Here is a 26965-nt window from a genome sequence, read left to right as displayed (position 1 = left end):
TTAGACTATCCTGGTTAAAGATTACTTAAGATTTTAGAGCTGGCAGGGACTTCTGAAAGCATTCTCCTCCAAAACCTCTTGTGTTATGGTAAGGAGCCCAAATTCCTCCAGAGTCAAGTGGGACCAGCTTGGAGAGCCGCCCTCCTTCCACGCGATGCCCAGCTCCATCCTGCCAACCTCCTGCCTGCCCTGCAAACCTGCCCCCACACCAGCTCCCCATCACCCCCTCACCAGGGGCATGCCTACGTCCCTGCCCTGCAATGTGCTGGGCCCTTCGCAGGCAAGGCCCTCTCTGAGTGCAGTGTGGTGGGCCCTTCGCAGGGAAGGCCCTCGCTGAGGCCCGGTCAGAAGCTGTGCAGCTCTCTCCCCAACGTCTGTGGCATCAGAGGCTGCACGCTTTGTTTCCAGAACACTGGTCTAAAACTCTCCATGTGTCTAGATATCTGTCTGTTTCAGGAGCCCGGCTGCCATGGGGCCTTCTCCATACCAGACACATAACTGAGAGAAGGAACCCATGGAGCGGAAACCCTGTGTCCTCTGACTTCAGCTGGGGCACCTCAGACTTGCATCTCAAGGTACTCTCTGGCTGTATCCCCAGTTTAGAAGCTGCTATCTGGTATCAGAATCTCAACTCAGAGAACTCAACCAAACCTTCTGGTATCTGGCACCCCGACCTTGGAGACCTGCCCTCCTTCCATGGCTCTCATGAGATGCCTCTGTGTAGGGACCCACTGGCTCGCTGAGGTGCCCTGACCCTGACAAGTGACGCTGGCCAACAGCTCAGAAGCACCGGCTACCAGCTGAGGGAATGAACGCTTCCAAGGAAGGTCGACAGAAGCTGCTCTAGCAGCCAGGCCCTCAGAGCTCTCCTGGACTTTCCATTTTTCCTTCTTTCTAATCACGTGATGTCTAAACTTTGACACGTTTTCTTATTTTTAAGGAGCATTTCCACAATCTCATCATCATTCGTCTGGTGTTTCAAGCCAACCTGAAGCACGGCTGATCCCTTTCGGGACCCTCGACCACAAGGCCCCGGAGAGGCAAGTTCTGAGGGGGCGCGTGTGTAAAGCCAGGCAAAGCTCTGAAATGCCCCCTCCCCCGGCCCTCCTCACCCCAGCTTTGGTACCCGTCCCTTCCACCTTGATAGGTACACAGAGGTGTTAACATGTGGAAAATCTCAGGGTAAAAAAGTTCTCCTTCTATTACAGAGTTTGAGGCACTAGCAACTAGGAGGTGGGGAGAAGCCAACACCAGCGTGGCACTGTTCAGAGCCCGATGTGACAGGTGAGTCCAGCCCCCAAATGGCCAAAGCCCCATCAAGGAGGTGGTGATGGTGAGAACGAAAAGAGGGTCTCCTATTAAAGAAAACGTGGCAGGTGGAGTACCCACTTCCTGCTGACTTCCCTAATCAAACATTAGGAACAGCTGTCAGGAGGCAAAGGCAAAAATCTCACCAAAAATGCAAGTGTCTGCCACCACACGCTCTGGAAAGGCCTTAAAGTCTTTAGACGTCAGGAATGTCAGAACCTGAAACCCATGAAGAAGCTTAAACCTTAAAGCTGGGTCCTAATCCCTCACGGGGTTTGCCTCGAAGACTGTACCTCTGCAGTGGTGCAGAGGAGAGCGCGGCAGGCACAGGAAATGCCCTTTTGGTTTTAGGCAAATCCTTTCCCACACGTACTCTGCCATCTCTGTCATCTGAAGCCTATCTCTTATCTACAGAGTCAAATGAACCTTCAGACAAGCCTCCAAACCATCCTCTGAGGTTGGCCACTCACGGGAGGTTCCTCTCCTTAGTGGAAACTCTGCATCCTATCCTTTTAGGACTCTGTCAGCTTTACTCCCTCATTCTCTCCCGAGGTCCAATCTTACAGACTCCAGACAGCTTTTCCAACTTCCCCCAGTAGAGCTGGAAGATGGGCAAGGATGCGGGCTGTCTGTCTGGAAAGTCAGGACTCAGCGGACACAATGCGAATACGGAAGATTTCCAGGCAGTGGAAACTTTGTAACGAGATGGGCTGATTCTCTGATTAACACAACTGGCCTCAGCTCCGTTTCAGAAATCGGTGGAGGAGCCGCTGAAGGACCAGGCTTCTGTACAGTCCAGCTTCCAAAAGAGTAAGTCTTCTTTCCGAGCCACAAGTCTGTGGAAATGGGGACGAGTTTCTCCAAACTCCGTGAGCAGAAGTGCTTGACGTGAAGCCAGCCCCAACGTACCTGCTTTCTTGAGGCCACCCGGAGACCACGGTGCCTCAGGGGGAGGTGATGTCACCTTGGCTGTGACAAACTGACCGGGCAGAGCCCTGGGGGAGGGCAGGGGGAGCAGATGAGACCAGGAAGAGTCGTGACCTACCAAAAATACCAGAGCCTCTGTATGGAGAGGGCACGCACACAGCACCTGGAGCCACAGCAGTCCTCGTAAGGGCGGCATCTGCGGGAGAGAGGGCACAGGCCGTCAGCATCCTGCGGAAGAAGGGCCAGAGCAGTCGGGAGGTCCAGGCAGACTTCAGTGCAAAGGACAGAACTGCCACCACTGCATTTTAGGAAACTAGCGGAGCTGTGGTAGTCCAAACGGGTGGCCCAAACGGAAGGCGCTGAGAGGGACAGTGTCATGCAAAGCACCTGTCTGCTACATATCCTGTGGGCAGAATCACAGTGGTTTCCTTCCGGGGAAGCCCTGTAACTGGATGACCAAACACCTGCATGAAACCAGAGGGGAGCGTCAGAGCGCTGTAGACCCTGCTCAGCGCTGACCCCCGTCAGAAGATGGGAATCTGTAACGACAAGGCCAGCGAGGTCGAGGGCAGAGGTTACGAAGTTAGACAAGTCAGGTGGTTTAGTCCTGGTCTTGCCACTTACCAGCTGCAGGACTTCTAGCAAGTTATTAAACCTCTGTGAACCTCAGTTTCCCCATAAGCAAAAGGGGTGGGTGGGCAGGAGCTCCTTACAGCGTTGTTTTAAGTCTGAAGGCCAGCGTCCTCGTGTGAACTGCTGACAAGGGCCAGGGCTCCTCACACCTGTCCTGCCCCCGCGATGCTGACGCTCACAGCGCTCAGCACCTTCCCTCCCCCAGAAGATCCCTGAGAAAGGCCCTCGCCCTCCGAGGGCAGGTCCAGAGCAGCCAGGGGCCAGGCTCCAAGCGGTTATTTTGGCCTCCTTCAATATTCCCACTCCTCTCCAGCCCCGCCTTCTTTATGAAAAGAGAGGAGCTGTGAAAACATCTGCACTTTGGTTTTCACAGAGACACTTTCACTAAAGCAATTTCAATCCAAGTGGCAGTGGACTGGGTGTGTGCGAGGGTGGGCAAGCCTGTTTCTCAATCATATTAAATGATCACAGAATTGTGATCTAGGTTCCCGGCAATTTTTTTCTTTTAAAAACAAAGAAGTAGTTGGGAGAAATGCACAATTTGATCCAAGACCTTGGACACAATTTGTAGGTAATTCCAGTACAAATTGACTTGTTTTATGTAGAAAATAGCTCCCTATAAAACATTAGTTAAGGGTTTCCCTGGTCCCTGGTGGCGCAGTGGTTGAGAGTCTGCCTGCTGACGCAGGGGACGCGGGTTCGTGCCCCGGTCCGGGAAGACCCCACATGCCGCAGAGCGGCTGGGCCCGTGAGCCGTGGCCGCTGAGCCTGTGCGTCCGGAGCCTGTGCTCCGCAATGGGAGAGGCCACAACCGTGAGAGGCCCGCGTACCGCAAAACAAAAACAAAACAAAACAAACAAACGAACAAACAAAAACATTAGTTAAGATGGAGAGTTATGAGTTACAATGGAACTCGGCACACCTGAGCTCCAGCGCTGCTTTTCCTTCTTTGGCTCCTAGGGCTTTACCTCTAGGTCTTTAAACATCCAGCACCCAATCACTGCTAAATCCTCTATCCTTTCAAGGACAAACTGAGCTGAGAGACCCCCACTGAACCACTGCCATCACACACACACACACACACACACACACACACACACACACACACACACGCTTCTCCACGTGATCAGAAGTTTCCCGCCCATTCCTCCCACAGTCTATGAATATCTCATGATTTTGACGAGATGCTCCAATAAGCTGGTGACACAAGCTAATCTGCTTAACTTGACTTAACCAACGAAGATCTAGCAGAGCACTGAAGTGTGCACTTCAAAACACTACTGGTTCCCACAACCCATGCATCTAACAAAAAGTCACTGAAGTGCCACTCTGAACTCGGTCTGTGCTGGGTCCTGGGGGTGGAGCAATGAAAACCCAAACAGAAGTCCCTGCCATGGAGGAGCTTTCTTTCTAGAAGAGGGAGACAAACGACAAGCAAGAAAAACATGAACTGGGTTAGATGGCAGTAAGTTCCACCGCGGTGAAAAATAAAGCAGAAGCCGGCGGATCAATAGCGCAGGGGAGGGAGTGGTGGATGATACAGTTTAAGACCAGGTGTCAGGGATGATTCACTGAGAGGGTGACATATGACCACTCAGAGATCCAGCCTGGCTATGATGTGGGCCAGCACAAGGGCCTCAGTGCTGGGAGAGGAGAGCTGGCTCCAGGGTGGCTGGTCCGCTGGCCCTCCAGCTGCATTGTGGAGAGGAAGGCTAGGTACAGAGTGGAAGACAAAATGAAATGCCCGGTGTAGGGCAGTCAGGGCGTCTAGGCCAGGGCTGGACCAGCAGTGCATGAACCACTAACACCACGTACAGCACCGTCCACAGGAACTCCTTGGTGTGTGCGGGTGTGTGTGCATGTGTGTAGAGGGAGTGGGGGAGCGCTCAAGGGAGATATGGACTTCTCCCTTTTAGCTTATGTGGAGTTCGGACAATTAATTGTAAACAAAAAGAGATGGGACTGTTTCCGATCATGAACTTGCAAAGACAAGCGTCCTTAGCAACTATGTTAGATTCATGATAAATGTGATAATGTGGTAGAGAGAATTCAAAGAGGGCCCCCAGATTCCTGCCCCCGCTAGAGTACATGGCCTGCATGATCTCCTGCCCTTAAATGTGGAGGGTCCTGTGAATATGATGGGATGGCCACTCCCATGGTTATGGAACATTACATAAGGTGGTATGTTGTGTAAGACGGCTGTAGCAGACCGGGGGCTCTCCTGCTGGCTTGAAGAAGAGAGCTGGGACTAAGGGTGATCTCCAAGAGTTGGGTGCAACCCCAGCCAGTCAGCAAGGAAACTGGGACTTCAGTCCTACAACCTCAAGGACAGGAATTCTGCCATCAACCTGAACGAATTTACAAGAGGACCCTAAGCTCCAAAAGGGGGCACAACCCAGCCACCTCCTGGTTTCAGCTTTGTGATACCTGGAGCAAGGGACCCAACGGTGCTGTGCCCAGACTTGTTATCTATAGGACTTGTAAGATAATAAATACATGTGGCTTCAATCTGCTCAGTCTGTAGTGATTTATTACTCAGCAATGGAGAACTCATACAAATGAGAACGAAGGTTATAGGCTTTGGTCACATCCTACATTCCAGATGGCAGGTCAGTGCTTCACAACTGTCTCATTTAACACACAAGGTAAACATTATCAACCCCATGTTTGAAATAAGCTCAGAAAACAAGGCGCTAGGGATGTCACGCCTCCTCTCAGCCCAGGTCACTGTCTGCTGAAGCCAAGAAAGGATTTGGTCAGTATTTCAGGAAGGCATTTTGCATAGACACTGCCTCTTCAGTGACACTGAGTCTTCTGTCGCCAAAGGGCCACTTTCTCAGATCCCACCTGGTATTCCTGTTCTTCCAGGGCTCTGCTTAACAAGCTGCTGTGGACATCAGCACGAGGGTGTGTCGTGACTGTGCTCATGAACGGTGACCGTGTAAGACTCCACAACCATTTAGCTCATGCGAATAAACCAACTGGAGAGGACTGAGAAGGGCAGTGGAGGGATGCCTACGAAAGTGAAAGGGGGTGAGAAGGTGTAGAGGGGAAGGTGATGTTTAATGTGGCAGAATTTAAAGTTTCCCAGAAAGCAAACCAAGCCCAGAAGAAACAGGAGGGAAAGATGGGAATTCAGCAAGACCATGGTAACAGACAATGTGAAGGAAGCATAGAATCCTTGGGTAAATGGCAGGAGGTCCTTGGGATGGAGCCACAGACAGAAATTCAGCAACTTTTTTTTTTTGCAGTACGCAGGCCTCTCACTGTTGTGGCCTCTCCCGTTGCGGAGCACAGGCTCCAGACGCACAGGCTCAGCGGCCATGGCTCACGGGGGCCCAGCCGCTCCGCGGCACGTGGGATCTTCCCGGACCGGGGCACGAACCCATGTCCCCCGCATCGGCAGGCGGACTCTCAACCACTGCGCCACCAGGGAAGCCCCAGCAACCACTCTTTAATAATGCCTGAAGGGGTTCTTGCTTTAACTTGGAACTGCATATTGGCCAAATCGCCTACACCGTTCCATGCCAAGAACTCTCTACAATTAGTAGACGATAACGTAAGCATGAAGACAGAACTAACTTAGTAAGATGTGACATCGGGTAAAAGTATGGTGTTGATTTGGGAAGCACTACCAAAGTTCCCACAATATTATACAACAGAACAGTGTTTTCAACTATCGTGACCCACTAGTCACGATATGATTATGAAATCAAGTTATTGGGTTGTGACACGTATTTTACAAAGGTAAAGATCTTTTTTTAAAAATCAGAGGGCAATCCCACAAAAGAAGTGTTCTGTGAAACGTACGTTTTGGTCACACATACAGCCACACAGATATACGTATTCCTTCAAAGCTACTGTTGTGGAGGCCCCAGGTCAAAAGCGGACAGGCTCAAATTTCTGTTGTACCTAGATGGGCTTCTTTCATCCTCCTGGTAGGTTCTGGGCAGCTGCAGGTCCAAGTCCCCTGACTAGCAGATCACTTCCTGATGTCAGTGGTGCTGGGCTAAGGGTTCTTTCTGGTCCCCCATGACTTCTGCCTGGGTGACACTGGGTCAGACGGCTGTTGCATTTTTGCTCCTAATTCTACTAGATGACCTGCAGTGATCAAATTCTAGAAGCTGCAACTCTCGTTCCCTCTCCGGTGGGAATGCCCCCACTCATCTGCCGACTATCAACAGCTCTCAATGAGGGCGGGAGGTGGCTGCAGGGGATGGAGAACGCGGATGGCAGACATTTGCAGCTTAGGGGCAGAGAGACTGTGATCTTCCCAACTCAGAACAATTTCTCTCCCATTGTTGTACCACTTTTACTACCAAGATGTTTCCCAGAGAGTAGCCTGGCCCTGACTATGATTAGAGCTGCCCAGCTCTGGGTACAGTGAGGGCTGAAGGGCACCTGGAGTCCATTCCAGCCTGGCAACTGTGAACTTGGTATAAAACAGGAAAGCAGATACAGGGATAAACATTTAGTGAGGTTTTCTTTTCTTTTTTGTATGTGGGAAACTCTGGAGACCACGCTCAGAAGCTTTGGGAGGTGATGGGAGACACTGGTGATGCAGAGGGATGTTTTCATGACTGAACTGTGTCTCCTCAAAATGCCCGTGTTGAAGCCCTTACCCTCAGTGTGACTGTATCTAAAGATGGGACCTTTAAAGAGGTAAATAAGGCTAAATGAGGCCATAAGGGTGGGACCCTAATTTGTTAAAACACGTCCCTTCAGAGTTATATTCATAAGGAAATATCTGCTGCTTTGAAACCTAAGCCCCTGCAGCATACTACAGTGTTCCCATGTTAGAAGAAGCACACAACACAAGGATCTCCACAAGCTTTTAAACGTATGTAGAGCCTCCTGTCTCGAATTACACACACACACACACACGCACCTCAGCCTAAGAATGAAGATTATAAGTATGCTGATTTTTATACAATGGAATACACTCAGCCGTAAGAAAGAATGAAACAATGCCATTTGCAGCGACACGGAAGGACCTAGAGATGATCATACTAAGTGAAGTAAGTCAGACAAAGAAAGACAAAAATCATATGATATCACTTATATGTGGAATCTAAAATATGACACAGATGAACTTACTTATGAAACAGAAACAGACTCACAGACATAGAAGACAAACTTAACGGTTACCGAAGGGGAAAGGGGGTGAGGGAGGGACACAGTAGGAGTTTGGGGTTAGCAGATACAAACTACTATGTACAAAATGTAAACAACAAGGTCCTACCATACAGCACAGGGAACTATATTCAATATCCTGTAATAAACCACAATGGAAAAGAATATGAAAAAGAATATGTATATGTATAACTGAATCACTTTGCTGAAACTCACACATTGTAAATCAACTACACTTCAATAAAAAAATGAAAAAAATAAAAACATTTTTTAAGAAAGTATATCGATTTTGAGTTCCTAATTCAAATTACTTCCTGCAGGCAAGACTCAACATCTAAGTGCTCTACCTCTCACTTTTCTGGATCCAAATTTGGAACACCAGCAGAAACGTGCGTTGTCAACTGGTTATCCGCTTTCTTTTCTCAAAACAGAGTGTCCTTTACGCTCTCTTGTTTAGCTGAAGACCCATGCACCCCAAGCACACTTGTGGCCCATGTGCAGTCCTGGCCTGGCCCCCAATGTGGATGCTGGGCAGTGCCAACCACTCGAAGGGGCACGCAGTTACCCGTGGGGCGACACTGTCACCCCCCTTCTCTCTGCTGCTTTCTTCCAATGAACCTGTTGGTAAATTGGGGCCCTAAGCACACACCTGCTGACATTCCAAACAGCTGTAATTCTGAAAAGAATGTTAAAAGTAGCCAACATTAGCAGGCAGTCTAGCTACTAACTAAGTCATCATCCAACACACCAGGTCTATTGCTCCCAGTGCCCAAGCCTTGAGATGGCACTGGTGTTCCAAAGGACGGCTGAAGACTGACTAAGCCCGTGACCTTCACTGTACTGCATGCAGAACAAATCAGGACGGAGACAACAGAACTGAATTTTCCTTCTCGTTCTACTCTGTGTGCCAGACCCTCAAACTTGCAGTAGAAAGGACATTGCTTTTAACTACTAAATCTACTCCCGGACATATCTAATTATAGGTCTAGGAGTCTGAAACACACACGCCTGCTTTAGAAGAGTGAAAAGAGCATGTACATTAGCAGAAATGGGTCCCTGGAGTTGCTTCCTGTTAAGCAAGTATTCTCCACCGTATCCCAGGATCCAAACACACACTTCTGATAAGGTAAGAAAACGAACGGTCCACTCTGAGCAGGTGTGAATTTGTAATTGGGTACATCACACAGGTAAAATCAGGGTGTGTAGCCTTTCCCCCCCAGGATATGAAAGGTGATGTGGTTCTGACGATGCTTGTGTCTAGAAGTATATCTGCCACAAGTTAGAGATTAAATGCAAATATAACAGGATGGCCCCTTTGGCAGTTTACGGAGCCTAAGAAGTAAGCACATGCCGTCTCGGCACTGCCCAGGAGGGGAGCGGTCTGCCCACCACACACATCCATTCTTAGCCTTCGAGTCACATAAGTCTCAGGAATAGAGAAAGACAGCGCATCAAGTCAGGGAGTGTCCAATGTTAATAAAGTTACAAACTCTCTTAAAAAAAATGGCCAACTGTTGCTAAGTAGAGTTTTTCATGTGGCGTAAAATGGTCACTTATATTTAAACCGATTCATGGAAAATCAACTCAGCATCTAGTAGAGCAACTAAACTATGAGTCGAGTCTTCAGGGTGGAAGCCTAGAGATGGAGTTTATGGGGGATGGATTTTTTTTTTTTTTTTTTTTTGGTGTTAAAGAACGGGACATGGCTGAAACAGAAAACTTCAGGGTTCTAAGTAAATTCCCATCAACCCCATCTCATGCACGAGGCCAATCCTTCCTGCACCTTCTGGGTTAAGTCTCAGCGGACCATGCTCTCCCTTCTATGTATCAGCCAGGACATTTTTTTTTTCCTGTCCAATCCCCAGTTTCTTAGCTTGATGGTTGGTCTGGTCTCCTCAATTATATACCGTATGGATCTTGATACCTGGACCCGCTTCTTACGCTGCTTTTATTGTCATCTGCCTTTTCCAAGGCAGGTGCTTAAAGAAGGCTTCCTGAGTTAGAATCAGGAAGTATATTCAAGGTTATCAGAGATTTCCAATTAATCTGTGAGAAACTGGGCTCCTTGAAAAAACTAAACACAGCCCCACAAGGTCAGAGAAAATTCCAAAAGGGAAGTGAAATTCAGGGGCAGCGCCGAGGTTGGCCAGTCCCTCAGCCATACAACACCCTTGGCAGGTGTCCCCTGAGAGCCTGAAGAGCTCTGTCCCTCCTGCCTTGTAGGGAGGAACTCACCCCCAGCACATCCTTGACTCACCTTCCCTCTTGACCACCCCACCAGAGGCTGCCCACACCTCCCATGGCCGTTCCAGCAAGAGCCAGTCCTTCAACATCAGAAGTGGTTCTCATGTTTCTGGAACCTTCTCTCCTCCAGGAAAGCATGCCCAGTTCGGGTAAAATCTTGGTTCCCCATGCTCAGGAAAAATGCCCATTCACTCTCACGACTGCAGCCTTAGACAGTACTAACATTTTTAGCAACCATAACACAGCTGAGTCAGAAGGAACTTTCTGTCAACTAAACTTCCAAGCTTTTCTGAGCCAGTAAGTTCTATCTTCCCATCCTGGACTGGTACAGGGCTTAGGGATCTAAACAGAGGATCTTACAGTTATCCATTGTAACATTTAAACGTGTGCAATCTGGCTCATTATTTTAGCCAGTCAGAATGGGATCCTCATTCTGTCACTCAAGGCACTCCTAGCTTTCTGTCACTTAAATGAAGAATCAAGCTTTGTTGGGACCCAGGAGTGCCGAACACATCCAGCCAATTCTACTCCTCCTCTCTGCAATGATCACATGGCGATGACTTAGCACGGCAATGTCCACAGACAGCCCCACGGTAAGGTCAGGTGCAGAACGAGGCTTGGGCCTGAACAGAAAGTGGAATCTTTTCACATCCTGAACCATAATCCGGAATCCGAGATCTTCCCAAAGTCTGACAGGCTGCCTGGAGTAAGCAAATCAACGGAAGAGAATGAGAGGTCACTCCACATAGAGAGTCCTGGCCTAGCTGCATGGCAAGTCAGAGAGGAGACAGCCAGCAGTGTAGGCAGAAAGGGAGGGCCCTGCAGCAGGAGAGGGGGGACATGCACCCAGGCACGTGGCCCAAACACCACCAGGTGCCCTCTGATCAGCTGTCTCGGACAGATCAGTTCACTGCCTGGATATAAAGAAAGCAGAAGTGAATCTTATGGTATTTGAATTATATATTAATTTTAAAAGAGGAAGGAAGGGGCTTCCCTGGTGGCACAGTGGTTGAGAGTCTGCCTGCCGATGCAGGGGACACGGGTTCGTGCCCTGGTCCAGGAAGATCCCACATGCCGCAGAGCGGCTGGGCCCGTGAGCCATGGCCGCTGAGCCTGCGCGTCCGGAGCCTGTGCTCCGCAGCGGGAGAGACCACAACAGTGAGAGGCCCGCATACCGCAAAAAAAAAAAAAAAAAAAATGAGGAAGGAAGGAAAGGAGGGAGGGAGAGGGAGAAAGAAGGAAAGGAAAGGTAAAGAAAAAGAAAAGAGATGGAGGGCTTCTCTGGTGGCGCAGTGGTTACGAATCTGTCTGCCAATTCAGGGGACACAGGTTCGAGCCCTGGTCCAGGAAGATCCCACATGCCGCGAAGCAACTAAGCCCACGCGCCACAACTACTGAACCTGCGCTCTAGAGCCCGCGCACCTGGAGCCCGTGCTCCGCCACAAGAGAAGCCACGCACCGCAACGAAGAGCAGCCCCCGCTCGCCACAACTAGAGAGAGCCCGTGCACAGCAACGAAGACCCAATGCAGCCGAAAATAAATACACAAAATAAATAAAAATTTTTAAAAACTTTGAAAAAGAAAGAGCTGGATGCGATACCCCTCTCTCTACAACCTGAGAATGTGACTGCTACAGCATGCCTTCCATATTTTCATTCAAATCAATTATAAAATAGTGATGATGAAGCCAATGGTCAAAGACCTTCCTTCCATGGTGGTGTTTTACTAATTGTACTTTTATAGGTACGGCTATTACACTAGCCACAAATCTACCTAACTGGCCTGTCTGTTTAGACCAGACTTTCTACCTTATCAGCTGAAATACGGAGTGAGTTGCTACTAAATGTCTTCATGTACCTCGGGCACACTGTCAAGCCACAGATCTCCCCGTCTCACGGTCCCATCGAAAACATGAGCCCAACCTCACAGGACATTAACAGGCAAACCCAAATTAGTTCCAAATGATCACAAAAGGCCCCTTTACTAATCTCTTTTAGATGATTCTCCCGAAGCCTTCACGGAGGTTCCCTACCACTCTGCGCTGGGTGATGAGCCCGCTTTTCATCTTTCGCACGTGCGCTGTTAAAATCTCACCCCAGTAGGCTGCTTGCTTCCTTAGCGTACTGACATCCTGGGAATTCCCGCCTCTTCCCTCCTTAAACTAGGTCTCTGTGATCTTCATGACATTTCGGGTTTCCCACTAATTCCCCGAAGCACTCTTCCCGTTCAGATGGATATCAATGTGCCACAGCCACCTCTTTCCCAATATTGAGTCTATCGTCCTAAAATATACTACTCACCACCAATTCTACCTTCCTATAACAAGCTTTTAAAATATTATTTAATGTTTCAATATTTATTTATTTTTAGCCTTATTACGGCCTAACATGGCAGACCATCTCTCCAGCCTTTCCTTAAGGGCCCAAACCTGCCATGGGAAAGTTCTCCGTTTGAACGAAGTAGCAGAACCCTCCACCTGTGGGCGTATAACAGGAAAGGAGGCAGCCCGGGAGGAACCTCTGCAGCTTCAGGTGGTCACTCTGTGACGAGCACTCTGGAAAGCAGTGGTTCTCGACCCTGGCTCACACCCCAATTACTGGGCAGCTTTAAGACACGCCTCTGCCTGTGGGTTGGTAATCGCTCCTCAGGTGAGTCTAGGACACAGCCGGGACGGAGAACCACCCGCCTGTCGGTGTTTCCTCTCGGGGCACCCGGCAGGAACATAGCAGGGGAGGAGACGCTGTTTTGGCTTTCCTGATCGTTTTTTTTAAAAAACAGTTCTACTGATGTATAATCGATATACAAAGAACTGTACGTATTTAATAGGTACAGTATGTCGTGTTTGGACACACACAAACCCGCGACACCATCATCACACAAGAGGTAATAGACATATTCTCATAAGTTTCAATATTGAATATCTGTGAGAAAAAGTCATTTCAAAAGAACTTTCGGGCTTCCCTGGTGGTGCGGTGGTTAAGAATCCGCCTGCCAGTGCAGGGGACACGGGTTCGAGCCCTGGCCCAGGAAGATCCCACATGCCATGGAGCAACTAAGCCCATACGCCACAACTACCGAGCCTGCGCTCTAGAGCCCGTGAGCCACAACTACTGAGCCCACGTGCCACAACTACTGAAGCCCATGCGCCTAGAGCCTGTGCTCCACAACAAGAGAAGCCACTGCAATGAGAAGCCCACGCACCACAACGAAGAATAGCTCCCACTCACCGCAACTAGAGAAAGCCGGCACGCAGCCACAAAGACCCAACGCAGCCAAAAATAAATATATTAAATAAATAAAATTTAAAAAAAAAAGAACTTTCATCTCTCCAATCACAGGTTTTAGACCTTATACGTGTCTGGCTGTCAAGTCAAAAACTTCACAGATCTGAGGATGAATTGACGGTTCTTTCTGTCAATCTCAGCTGACAATTCTTATGTCAGAATATTTTCCTTCCAGTCTGACTTGATTTCCCTGACAGGCGGGGATGTGCCCGTCTGTGGAAACAGATAGTTAGAGTTTGATGACCTTTTAACACTTCATGGCAAAGTCACACATCTATGGGCTCTAAAGAGGGGACCACAGTGGCTCTGATGAGAACTGACCTTGAGCCTTTGGGGGTTGGGAGGACAGGTGTTAGAGTTTGATGACCTTTTAACACTTCATGGCAAAGTCACACATCTATGGGCTCTAAAGAGGGGACCACAGTGGCTCTGATGAGAACTGACCTTGAGCCTTTGGGGGTTGGGAGGACAGGTGCCCTGGGAGTCATTCCTCCAGAGACACATCTTTTACCAGAAAACATCTCAAACTGGAATAAACCTAAATTGCTTGTACTTATGGGATTTACATAGGGAAATTCCACTCTACTTCTTCCACGGAGAAAGTATTATAAGTGGTTATTATAAGCCCTAAAATTAAAAGACCAAATGGGTTAGAAAGTGCTCATTTCCTTGCCATTTTAACCCTTGAAAAGCTGCTGCCTCCAAGTCCAGCTGCCCCCGGAGCTGAGTGAGCGGACGAGGAAAGATGGCCTAGACGCTTTCCCATGACTGCTGACCTTGGCTGGCTCCAGATTTTGAAACTCTGCCCTTGTGTTTCTGGGGTAAGGGTTTCTCCTCTTCCACCTTTCAGTAAATTGACAATCATTTAATATCAGTTCTATTCAACTCTAACCTGGAAAACAAGAAACTTATCCTTCTATAGCTTGGGTTGATTAAGCCTTAGGTTAAAAAATAAACGCTGGTCAGTGAGGTAATAACTGAACATGAAAAACAGAAGTCCTCCTGTGGTCTTATAGAATTGAAACCTGACACTAGGTTTCATTTCAGTGAAATAACACAAGTAAGGCAAACATAAATGGCATGATGAGTGTGGCCATGAGCTCTGGAAAGCAGACAGATTCCAGTCCCCGTTAGCTCAAAAATCTAGAAACCTGGATTCAGGCTGACACCCGGCTGACTTTCTCAGCTTGACTTTTACTTGAGTTGGTTTAACTTTCCTTACCTGCTCAGAACTCTCAAATCTACATTCTGTCCGTGGACCCTCCTGAGCTGCAGAAGCAAAGCCCCACTGCCTGGATGCTCTGCGAGAACTTCAACCCACCGCCCCCCTCTCCCCCTTCTGCGAAACCCCTCGCTGAACCCGTTCTCTGCACCCTCTCTCACTGTCTGCCAAGCAGAGACCACTCTTCAGCCCCACACTGATGCTTCTGAGAGACACTGGAGCCCACCGACTGGTCTCTCAGCCCATCTTCACTGAAAGAGACCCTCCACACTGTGCCCTTACTACACAGCAACCTCCTTAGCTCCAGTCTCCACCTCCCAGCCCAGTGCTGTGCCAGCAGCCTTCTGAGAGGCCAAGCTGGTGCTGTCGCCTTGCTTTGTGCAGAAGGAAGTCTCAGCTGCTCAGAAGGACATTCAAGGCCCCTCCCCGTCCTTATTCATCTCAGCCCCTGCCGCAGGCAGGGCAGCCTACACTCCAGCCTTGTGCTGCCCCAAATACACTCTCACTAGAGCCTCTGAAACTGCTCGTCAGTCGTCAAAGGTCAGCTCTGTGAGGTCTTTCTCAGCACCATCCCCTCGTCCTCCCCGCCAGGCCAGGATCCTCCCTTTGCTGGGTCTCCAGCTCTGACCATGTACAATATTTGTTCACCGTTAAAGATATCTATAGATCCGCCACCAGACCATGAGCTCAAGAGCAATCCTATCTCATTCCTCTACGTATAGCCCAGGTGCCTACCGTGGTTCCCGGCACATCATATGTGTTTGCCTTCAGCGGAAGTGATGTCGTAGCAGGAAGAGACTCCCTAGGATGAGACAACACATAACTAACAAGAACCCAGAGAACAAAGCGTCCTCTGATTACGGTGTTACACGCGGTGGTGCTGAGGACGGTAGAAAGCAGCCACTCTCACACCCTGATGGCCGATTATATCATGACAACGTTTGGGAAACTAACAGCATTTATTAAAATACGAGACAAGCATAACCTTTGCTTCAGCAATTCTATTTCTGCAAATCCATCTCACAACAAAATGAGTTCTAGTACGTGTAGGAAGATGTTTAGTGAGTACGGGGACGTATCAGAATCCTTTCTCCAAGCTCCGGGGACCAGATATGTGGAGACTGAGAACTGTCTGGACTCATGAAGTATAAGATATGTAACCACGTGCTATATAACATTACCAGCAGAAATCTGCACTGAAATACACAAAACATCTGTTAAAGTTCTCAAACAAGAAGGCCGTTAGCCTGAGGGGGCTCTGACAGGTGCGTTGCCTTTGGAAGCAAACTGAAACCTAAGGCAGAGTGGAGTGTGAATGCCTCACATTGGGAAGGAAACCAATGACCAACAGCCAACAGGACTTTCCCAGACTAGGCAATCTCTTAAACTGTAGCCAATCAAATCACTTCCTCGTTTGATTCTCTATAAACACCTCGCCCCTGGCTTCTGGTGGTGGAATGCTCGTCACTGCCCAATGTGAATTGATGTCTCCTCAGATAAACTCCTGAAAACGTTAATATGCCTCAAACACAAACGTTAATATGTGTTTTAGCACATCCTACTAAATGGAATTCTAAAAAGAATTTTAAAAGCCTCGTGTTGTCCAAATCCATTCCTGCTGCCAATTATTAAAAAATTTGTTTATGATCACTGTCCCAAATTCTGGAACAACAGGTAAGGATATGCAGACCTTCAGTGGTAAAAACAAAACAAAAGTGGCACTACCTGAATGTACAATAATTGTAACGGAATGTGTAAATGAACTATGGTACCTCCCCAGGGAACACTCTGTCATTAAGAAAAGCAATGAGGTGGCTGTGTATACTGATTTAGAAGCAGATTTATAATCTATAGTTAAGGAAAAAAAAATCCAGTTACAGAATATATAGAGAAACATGACATTTTAGAGGCTGTCTTAGTCTGTTCCGGCTGCTGTAACAAAATACCACCGGCTTACAAACAACATAAATTTACTTCTCACAGTTCTGGGGTCTGGGAGGTCCAAGATCAAGCTCACGGTCGTGTTTTGGTGAGGGCCCCCTTCTGGTTCATAGTCTGTGTCCTCACGTGGTGGATGGCGCAAGGGAGCCCTCTGGAGGCTCTTTTACAAGAGCACGAATCCCATTTACAAAGGCTCCACCCTCAGGACCTCAGCTCCTCCCAAAGTCCTTACTTCCTAGTACTATCACCTTTGGGGGTTAGGACTCCACATGTGAATTTTGGGGGGACACAAATATTCAGACCACAACAGGAGTCTAGCGATCCGAAAGGGGGATGACGGCGAAACCTTTCTCTCTGTTCTAAGGACACGAAAATGCCCCCAACTTACACCAGCAGTCTTCAGTGAGAAGCCCAACACAAGGAGTGAGGGAGGAGAAAAATTCTTCTTTAGAGTATCTGTCCCCAGACCAGACACCTCCCCCTCCCCAGGCTGCTTCCAAAGGCTGTGCTCAGCTGCTTCACCAGCTGAAGCCTCCCCTCCCCTGCCCCACCCTGCACACACCTCAGGCTCCCCAAGCTGCTGGGGAGCTGGGCACAGAGGGCGCAGGGCACCGGGCCCAGGTCACAACACAGCCTGCTACGGCTCGGGGCGACCTTGTGTCGCAGGGCCCCTGAACTGACCTTGGCACCAACCTCCTAGCTGGGTGCGGGCTCTGCAAAGCCTGAATCTGGGATCTTGATCTGACACCTGCAAACACTTCACCCATTCACACCATTAATTATTCACAGCCGAGAAATGAACCCAGAAAGAAAGACACGATAAACCAGGGTAATGGGAGTACTTTGAAAGAAGCTTCAACACTGCAATGGTAAACTTGGGCACAGGGCCTGAGAATGGCCTGGTCGAAATCGATAGCCAGGGGAGGGCAGTGCTGGAAGGAACGGCCCTTCCTAGAGCTGCAGGTGGGCCTGAGGCCTGCCTCTATGTCTCTACTCCCAGGGTTGGTACACACTCACTCCCTCCCCCGTAGCGGTGGTGTGCACGTAACAGGTACTCGACAAAGCACACACCAGGGTCATCAGTGCATGACCCTGATGTGTGTCCTCACTGTTTCAGGCATCCTATCTTCCTTTTATATGTCTGACCAAAGTGCTTTCCAACCATCTGTTCCCTTTCACTCTCTCCCTTGAGCTGGGCAGTTGGGGATTCCCTCAAGCCTCAGTGGAGATGATTAAGACAAGCATCCCCACATTCTCTCCTTCAGTGGTACTTAGAGCTGAACCAGAAACTAGAATAAGTGTGCAAACACAACACCCAGGACCCAAATGCCCTGCAGCTCTGTTCCATCCACGTGGCGGCCAGAGGTGTGACCCAGTCAGACAATAAGACCCCTGAAGACACTGTGGGCCCAGGTGGGTGCTTAGCATCTCCTGCGGTCAATTACCTCATTTGTAAAACTAGGTAGGGAGGGTCTTAAGGTTTCCTTAGTATTCCAGGAGAATATAGGTAAATCAAGGACCCACTTTGGGTCCCTTCCCACTGGCCAGCTCTACAGAGCGCCACTGGTTCATCTTGTTTTTAAATCACTGGTGTCTAGTTAAGAAGACCCAACCCATTTCTAACTTACTCTCAATTTTCTGGAAGGAATTACCAGATCCAATTCTATTCATAAAGAACAGGAAACAGGCACATCTAAATCACCAGCTTTCTCTGGCTTGTTTAAAATCAAATGAAAACAGTCATGGTTTAAGTAAGCATCCATGTACCTGACTGCCACGAAGGCCCAGTTCAGCACCTAATAAGACGTCTCAGGAACCTCACAGTCTGGAGCAGGGAGTGGTCACAGGCTCCCAGATCCATTCCACCATCTGACTGTGTGATTAACATCTCCTCCCCACTGTTGTGTCAATACTAAGACCTGCAGAAGAAAGATGACTCACTGCTTAGAAAGGAAATGTTAGGTGATTGCTTTGTACTTGGCAAGCAAGGTTGGACCCTTAATGCGCTAAAATCCATCTCTTATCTGTACCCTTGTCTCTGCTACAACACACAAGCCTGCTTGGTCGTTCACTGTTTGTTCTCTATGCTCTAAGTTATTCCGCACAGCCAGCCAGAGGGTGTCATAGAATTAAGCAGTATAAGACCTTGGAGATTATATAGCCCAGGAAGTTGGGGCCCAGAAAGGTTAGGAGATTTGATCGAGATCACAGAGCAACCTAATGGCAGAGCAGGGCTAGAGGTCTCTTGACATTAGGTCCCTAAAACAATTTCCATCACTGAAGAATGACAGTGAGTCACTCTTTCCTTCCCCAACCCTGCTCCAGGCCACCACGTGTGAGTTACTAAATGAGTACCGAGTGCTTTCCATGTGCCTGACAGTGTGTCAGCACAGAAGATAGAACTCGTGCCCTCAACGAACCCCCAGTCTAGGGAGGAAACAATGGATGTTTTATTTCAGCAACAGTAAGTCCGAGGATGGAGCGTGGTACCAAAGGACGAGAAGGACACAGGTCCCTCAGCTGAAACGGAGGGAAAAGAAGGGAGGGGAGGAGAGATAGGGCCACCCTCAAAAGCTCTCGGAAGAGTATACACGTAGCGTGCTCAGAAAAGTCCACTGCATGCCGTAAGCACTCAATGAATGTCAGCTGTTATTACTCTTAGTCTTTGTATTACGATTAATTCCTGGACAATTTCCTCGCCGCCGTGGAGGGCTCCACCTCAGCTACAGTCTGGGAAAACTCAGGGACACGCTCTGCTCTGTCTTGGTCTGAGGGAGACACGGAAGCATGGGTGGCTCCCAGTGAGTGCTGGCGGGTGTGACAGGGCACTGACGTCCTTCCACCACCGTGAACTTCGGAGAAGGCCCTGAGGTCCCTGGGCCCCATACTTGGAGACTCACACGAGTCCAAGCGGCCGACACAGACTCAGCAGCCTCCGCCTTCCACCTGGTTCTGCCTCCCACCTCTGCCCTTGGACACTCACATCCTTCCGTGGACGGCGGCTGTGGGCAAGCGAGCCTCGGGGCTACAGATCTCAGCAGAAAGTGTGACATTTCTCATCGACAGAGAGACACCGCTCCTGGTCTGAGAGGCCCCCTCTGCCCACAAGGGGGTTGACTGTGGCCGTGGTGGTCCACCAGGGCCCCTCTGGACACTGGAGACAAGCGGAAGGGCCCTCCCAGAATCACCAGGAGCGTACCCCACAGTGAGACGGGTTCGCCCAGCCCTCCTGCCTCTCTCTGGGGCAGCAGTGCCCATATCTAAAGTCAGGGGTCCCATCTGGTCACCTCTGGACACAGACCCACTGACCCTCTCCAAGCCACCAGGAAACTGCAGAGATCAGTGATGATTATAGACGCTAGGGACGCGCAGGGCAGTATCTACCCTCTCAGAAACTGAATGTGGTAGTGACCATGACCACAGCCACGGGACCCCAAGAACCAAGGTGTAGAGGCCAAGGGGTCTGCTGGCGAGAGCAGCTGAAGCACAGCCAGCCCCGTGCCCCGTGCCTGCCCTCCTGCACATGCAGGAGCGGAGCCCTGGGTGCACCTCCCAGCAGGACAGGCGCTCCCGCCAGCCACCAGGGCATCGAAGTGCTCCAGGATGTGACACTGCACTGGGACTCTTCCCTGACAACTGCCACCTTGGTCTGCAGTGCCCTCTGGACTCTGAACACACAGGAAGGAAGCCAGGCCCTACAGATGTGTGTAGCCCTGCGCGGCCAGCGGCAAGGACTCCTCAGCAGGCCCGTCCCCATCTGCTCACCTCGCCCGCCCCTGCAGCAGACAGAGGGGCTGAATGAGCAAGTCCTTGGCCCAAGAACAACTCAAGTCGAGAATGAAAGCAAAGGGACGGGACTGGTGAGGCCACGTGACCCCCCTGCTATTTTTAAATCACACTGTTGCTAAGAGGACGTATCCAGTAAGCCCAGAACGAAAGCACAAAAAACGTACATTTTAGGACTTCCCTGGTGGTGCAGGGAATCTGCCTGCCAATGCAGGGGACACGGGTTTGAGCCCTGGTCCGGGAAGATCCCACATGCTGCGGAACAACTAAGCCTGTGCGCCACAACTACTGAGCCTGTGCTCTAGAGCCCACGAGCCGCAACTACTGAGCCCACAAGCCGCAACTACTGAGTCCACGAGCCACAACTACTGAAGCCTGCACTCTACAGCCTGCAAGCCACAGCTACTGAAGCCTGCACTCTAGAACCCATGAGCCACAACTACTGAGCCCACGAGCCACAACTACTGAAGCCTGCACTCTATAGCCCACGAACCACAACTACTGAACCTGTAAGCCAAAACTACTGAGCCCCCATGCTGCAACTACTGAAGCCTGCACGCCTAGAGCCTGTGCTCTGCAACAAGAGAAGCCGCTGCAATGAGAAGCCCACGCACCGCAAGGAAGAGTAGCCCCCACTCGCCGCAACTAGAGAAAGCCCGTGCACAGCAATGAAGACCCAACACAGCCAAAAAACAAAAAAAGGTACATTTTAATTAAAAGCTTTTGAGGGCTTCCTTGGTAGCGCAGTGGTTGAGAGTCCGCCTGCCGATGCAGGGGACACGGGTTCATGCCCCGGTCTGGGAGGGTCCCACATGCTGCAGAGCGGCTGGGCCCGCGAGCCATGGCCGCTGAGCCTGCGTGTCTGGAGCCTGTGCTCCGCAAGGGGAGAGGCCACAACAGTGAGAGGCCCGCGTACCGCAAAAAAAAAAAAAAAGAAGCTTTTGAAAGCTCAGCCTGTAGATAGGAAAGAAAGGTAGTGAAGGACAGATGGAAAGAAAAAAATCATAGGAAAGAGGGTTGAAATATGTGTTGCTTCTCTGTTCAGATTCCAAAGGGACTTTTTCTTCAAAAATGAAAATACATTTTGCTTGTACATATACATATTCCATAAATGAACAAATTAAAGAAATCAAAAACCTTGATGAAGGGAGAGGGCAGACAGAGATACAGTTTGGATCAACAAACCAATCAGGGGAGAGTCATTTTACACGTCCAGGTAGCTACAGTGGAAACCTAATTATCTTTTTAAAAAATTAGCCTCTAGTAGCTTGATGAGTACAATGCTAGAATGAAATTCAGGAACATGAAGACAGACAAAGGAAGCAGAAGGAGTGTCTACTTCTGGGACTTTTGGTGAGTCAAATGAAATTAGATTTCAAAAGCAAGAGTAAAATCTGTCAAACAAGTGTGTGACCTGCACGTTCTCCCCAGTGTGCTCCATGGTAAGTTATAAGCACAAAACAGAGGTGTTGTTTGTAACATGTTTTTCCACAGGGGGAAACCCTCAAACAGAATAAAAATACCATCTTGAGTCAACATATCTTTCAGGAATTATCTATCTAGGAGAATCTTACACAAAGCACTTTGCCCAGAAGAAATGGAAGGTAGAATATACCAGGAATATATTTGTTAAATGAGATCTGTCATAACTCATGATTTTTCAATTTAATGTTAAAGGTGCTTCAAAATATTAACTGGTCGGTCACACATTATTGTGTCCCAGCTCCCTGGGGCACAGCACCACCCCTGACCTGCACCACCGGACCCCAACAGCCGGCATGTGGCAGACACTCAACAGGCATTGGGGGACTGAATGAGGGAGGTGTAGCATCCGGCTCCTCGAGCAGTAAGCACATGGCACCAGACGTGTGTCCAGAGGCAGGTCTGGTGTGCCATGCAGACCACAGTGCTGGACCTTGATGCCCGGGCCCCCAGCAAGGGCAAGCTTGGGCTGTAAGCGAGTCTCCTTTACCTGCACCACCATCTGTGCCACGTCCACAGAAACCACGATGGGGTTGGCTTCCGGGAACGACACACAGGCGCAAGTGCTTCTAGCCTAGGTTGTGATCGGTCTGCGGCTGGTATCTAGCCTGCAGCAAACCGATCCTTGAGCAACGAAAGCTGGGACAGAGTAGAATACATCTAAGTCACTGCTCCTGACTCCCCTTGGATATAAGCACTCCATTGCCCCAGCTTGATGGAAAGCAGGGAGATGAGTTTTCACATGCTAAATGGAGCGGACGGTAAAAAGCAGCTCTTCTGCCAGCAGCACACTGAGCCCGTGGGTGTGTCAGGACACCAACACGCCTCAAGGGTGGAGGCAAGTGGCAAGGTCGGTTTGTGTAAGAACCAACCTTGTGTGCATACACAGCACAGATGCAGGCTACGCTTGGGTGTGTATACATCTGCATATGATTTCCGTGCTGACCATGCACAGGCCCTGAACTACAACCCAGAAGGTCAACACTCATGTTCACAGTTCACGAAGAAGCTAACTGAGGAAGGTCAAGGGGCTAGGAAATGATGGAGCAGTGATGGAAACGTCCGGAACTGGAAAAAGGTAGTGACCTCACAACACTATGACTATACTGTATGCCACCACGCTGTTCACTTCAAAATAGTTAATTCTGTGATGTAAATTTCACCTGTATTTTTTTTTAAATTGAAGTATAGTTGATTTACAATGTTGTGTTTCAGGTGGACAGCAAAGTAATTGTTATGCATATATGTGTGTGTATATATATATATATATATATATATATATACACACACACACATATATATATACACATATATAAATATATATATATTCTTTTTCAGATTCTTTTCCCTTATAGGTTATTGTAAAGTATTGAGTAGAGTTGCCTGTGCTATAAAGTAGGTCCCTGTTGTTTATCTAGTTTATATATAGCAGTGTGTATATGTTAATCCCAAACTCCTAACTTATCCCTCCCCCTACCTTCCCCCTTTGGTAACCATAAGTTTGTTTTCTAAGTCTGTGGGTCTATTTCTGTTTTGTATATAAGTTCATATGTATCTTTTTTTTATATTCCACATATAAGTGATAATCACATGATAGCTGTCTTTCTCTGTCTGGCTTACTTCACTTAGTATGATAATCTCCAGGTCCATCCATGTTGCCACAAATGGCGTAATTTCATTCTTTTTTATGGCTGAGTAATATTGCATTATATATGTGGCGTGTGTGTGTATATATATATATATATATATATATATATATATATATATATATACAACATCTCCTTTATCCATTCTTCCGTTGATGGTCATTTAGGTTGGTTCCATGTCTTAGCTATTGTAAGTAACGCTGCAACGAACATTGCGGTGCATGTATCTTTTAAATTAGAGTTGTCATCTTTTCTGGGTATATGCCCAGACGTAGGATTGCAGGATAATGTTGTAGTTTTATTTTTAGTTTTTAAAGAACCTCCATACTGTTCTCCACAGTGGCTGCCCAATTTACATTATCAGCAACAGTGTAGGAGGGTTCCCTTTTCTCCACACCCTCTCTAGCATTTGTTGTTTGTAGATTTTCTGATGATGCCCATTCTAACCGGTGTGAGGTGATACTTCATTGTAGTTTTGATTTGCATTTCTCTAATGATTAGTGATGTTGAGCAGCTTTTCATGTGCTTCTTGGCCATCTGTATGTCCTCTTTGGAGAAATGCCTATTTAGGTCTTCTGCCCATGTTTCGATTGGGTTGTTTGTTTTTTTAATATTGAGCTGCATGAGCTGTTTATATATTTTGGAGATTAATCCTTTGTCCGTTGATTTATTTGCAACTATTTTTTCCCATTCCGAGGGTTATCTTTTCGTCTTCCTTGTAGTTTCCTTTGCTTTGCAAAAGCTTTTAAAGTTTCATTAGGTCCCATTTGTTTATTTTTGTTTTTATTTCCATTACTCTAGGAGGTGGATCAAAAAAGATCCTGCTATGATTTATGGCAATGAGTGTTCTTCCTATGTTTTCCTCTAAGAGTTTCATAGTGTCCGGTCTTACATTACGTCTCTAATCCATTTTGAGTTTATTTTTGTGGATGGTGTTGGGGAGTATTCTAATTTCATTCTTTTACACGTAGCTGTCCAGTTTTCCCAGCACCACTTATTGAAGAGACTGTCTTTTCTCCATTGTATATCCTTGCCTCCTTTGTATAGATTAGTTGACCATAGGTGTGTGGGTTTATCTCTGGGCTTTCTATCCTGTTCCATTGATCTATATTTCTGTTTTTGTGCCAGTACCATATTGTCTTGGTTGCTGTAGCTTTGTAGTATAGTCTGAAGTCAGGGAGTCTGATTCCTCCAACTCCATTTTTTCCCCTCAAGACTGATTTGGCTATTCGGGGTCTTTTGTGTCTCCATACAAATTTTAAGATTTTTTTGTTCTAGTTCTATAAAAAAAAATGCCATTGGTAATTTGATAGGGATTGCATTGAATCTGTAGATTGCTTTGGGTAGTAGAGTCATTTTAACAATGTTGATTCTTCCAATCCAAGAACATGGAATATCTCTCCATCTGTTGGTATCATCTTTAATTTCTTTCAACAGTGTCTTACAGTTTTCTGCATACAGGTCTTTTGTCTTCCTAGTAGGTTTATTCCTAGGTATTTTATTCTTTTTGTTGCAATGGTAAATGGGAGTGTTTCCTTAATTTCTCTTTTAGATTTTTCATCATTAGTGTTTAGGAATACAAAAGATTTCTGTGCATTAATTTTGTATCCTGCTACTTTACCAAATTCATTGATTAGCTCTAGTAATTTTCTGGTGGCATCTTTAGGGTTCTCTATGTATAGTATCATGTCATCTGCAAACAGTGACAGTTTTACTTCTTTTCCAATTTGGATTCCTTTTATTTCTTTTTCTTCTCTGATTGCTGTGACTAGGACTTCCAAAACTATGTTGAATAATAGTGGCGAGAGTGGACATCCTTGTCTTGTCCTGATCTTAGAGGAAATGCTTTCAGTTTTTCACCATTGAGAATAATGTTTGCTATGGGTTTGTCATACAGGGCTTTTATTATGTTGAGGTAGGTTCCCTCTATGCCCACTTTCTGGAGAATTTTTATCATAAATGGGTGTTGAATTTTGTCAAAAGCTTTTTCTGCATCTATTGAGATGATCATATGGTTTTTCTTCTTCAATTTGTTAATATGGTGTATCACATTGATTGATTTGCATATATTGAAGAATCCTTGTATCCCTGGGATTAATCCCACTTCATCATGGTGTATGATCCTTTTAATGTGTTGTTGGATTTTGTTTGCTAATATTTTGTTGAGGATTTTTGCATCTATATTCATCAGTGATATTGGTTTGTAATTTTCTTTTTTAGTAGTATCTTGGTCTGGTTTTGGTTTTAGGGTGGTGATGGCCTCATAGAATGAGTTTGGGAGTTTTCCTTCCTCTGCAATTTTTTGGAAGAGTTTGAGAAGAATGGGTGTTAGCTCTTCTCTAAATGTTTGATAGAATTCACCTGTGAAGCCATACGGTCCTGGACTTTAGTTTGTTGGAAGATTTTTAATCACAGTTTGAATTTCATTACTTGTGATTGGTCTGTTCATATTTTCTATGTCTTCCTGGTTCAGTCTTGGAAGGTTATACCTTTCTAAGAATTTGTCCATTTCTTCCAGGTTGTACATTTTATTGGCATAGAGTTGTTTGTAGCAATCTCTTATAATCCTTTGTATTTCTGCAGTGTCAGTTGTGATTTCTCCTTTTTCATTTGTAATTTTATTGATTTGAGTCCTCTCCCTGTTAATGAGTCTGGCTAACGGTTCATCAATTTTGTTTATCTTCTCAAAGAACCAGCTTTTAGTTTTATTGATCTTTGCCATTGTTTTCTTTGTTTCTAATTCATTTATTTCTGCTCTGATCTTTATGATTTTTTCCTTCTACTAACTTTGGGTTTTGTTTGTTCTTCTTTCTCTAGTTCCTTTAGGTGTAATGTTAGATTGTTTATTTGAGATTTTTCTTGTTTCTTGAGGTAGGCTTGTATAGCTACAAACTACCCTCTTAGAACTGCTTTTGCTGCATCCCATAGGTTTTGGATCGTTGTGTTTTCATTGTCATTTGTCTCTAGGTATTTTTTGATTTCCTCTTTGATTTCTTCAGTGATCTCTTGGTTATTTAGTAACGTATTGTTTAGCCTCCATGTGTTTGTGCTTTTTACGTTTTTTTTCCCTGTAACTGATTTCTAATCTCATAGCGTTGTGGTCACAAAAGATGCTTGATATGATTTCAATTTTCTTAAATTTACTGAGGCTTGATTTGTGACCCAAGATGTGATCTATCCTGGAGAATGTTCCATGTGCACTTGAGAAGTGTAATCTGCAGTTTTTGGATGGAATGTCCTATAACTAACAATTAAATCCATCTGGTTTATTGTGTCATTTAAAGCTTGTGTTTCCTTATTAATTTTCTGTTTGGATGATCTGTCCTTTGGTGTAAGTGAGGTGTTAAAGTCCCCCACTA

The 26965-nt window shown here is 47.3% G+C and overlaps 1 protein-coding gene across 2 annotated transcripts in view; it reads right to left on the bottom strand.

Moving 5' to 3' along the window:
* Positions 1-26965, bottom strand: part of VOPP1 (VOPP1 WW domain binding protein) — a 114791-nt gene that overhangs the window by 29298 nt on the left and 58528 nt on the right. Inside the window, exons 3-4 of one of the 2 annotated variants that reach the window (XM_032643416.1) lie at positions 15487-15553; positions 2354-2431 (exon numbers count right to left, since the gene is read on the bottom strand). In XM_032643416.1, coding sequence (XP_032499307.1) covers positions 2354-2431; positions 15487-15506 — 98 coding nt within the window. In that variant the 5' untranslated portion in view covers positions 15507-15553. The remainder of the gene's footprint in view (positions 1-2353; positions 2432-15486; positions 15554-26965) is intronic. The other variant, XM_032643415.1, reaches the window with a different exon arrangement.

The sequence above is a fragment of the Phocoena sinus genome, chromosome 9, assembly GCF_008692025.1.
Source record: "Phocoena sinus isolate mPhoSin1 chromosome 9, mPhoSin1.pri, whole genome shotgun sequence".
Taxonomy (NCBI): Eukaryota; Metazoa; Chordata; class Mammalia; order Artiodactyla; family Phocoenidae; genus Phocoena; species Phocoena sinus.
This window is presented reverse-complemented; position numbering and strand designations above follow the sequence as displayed.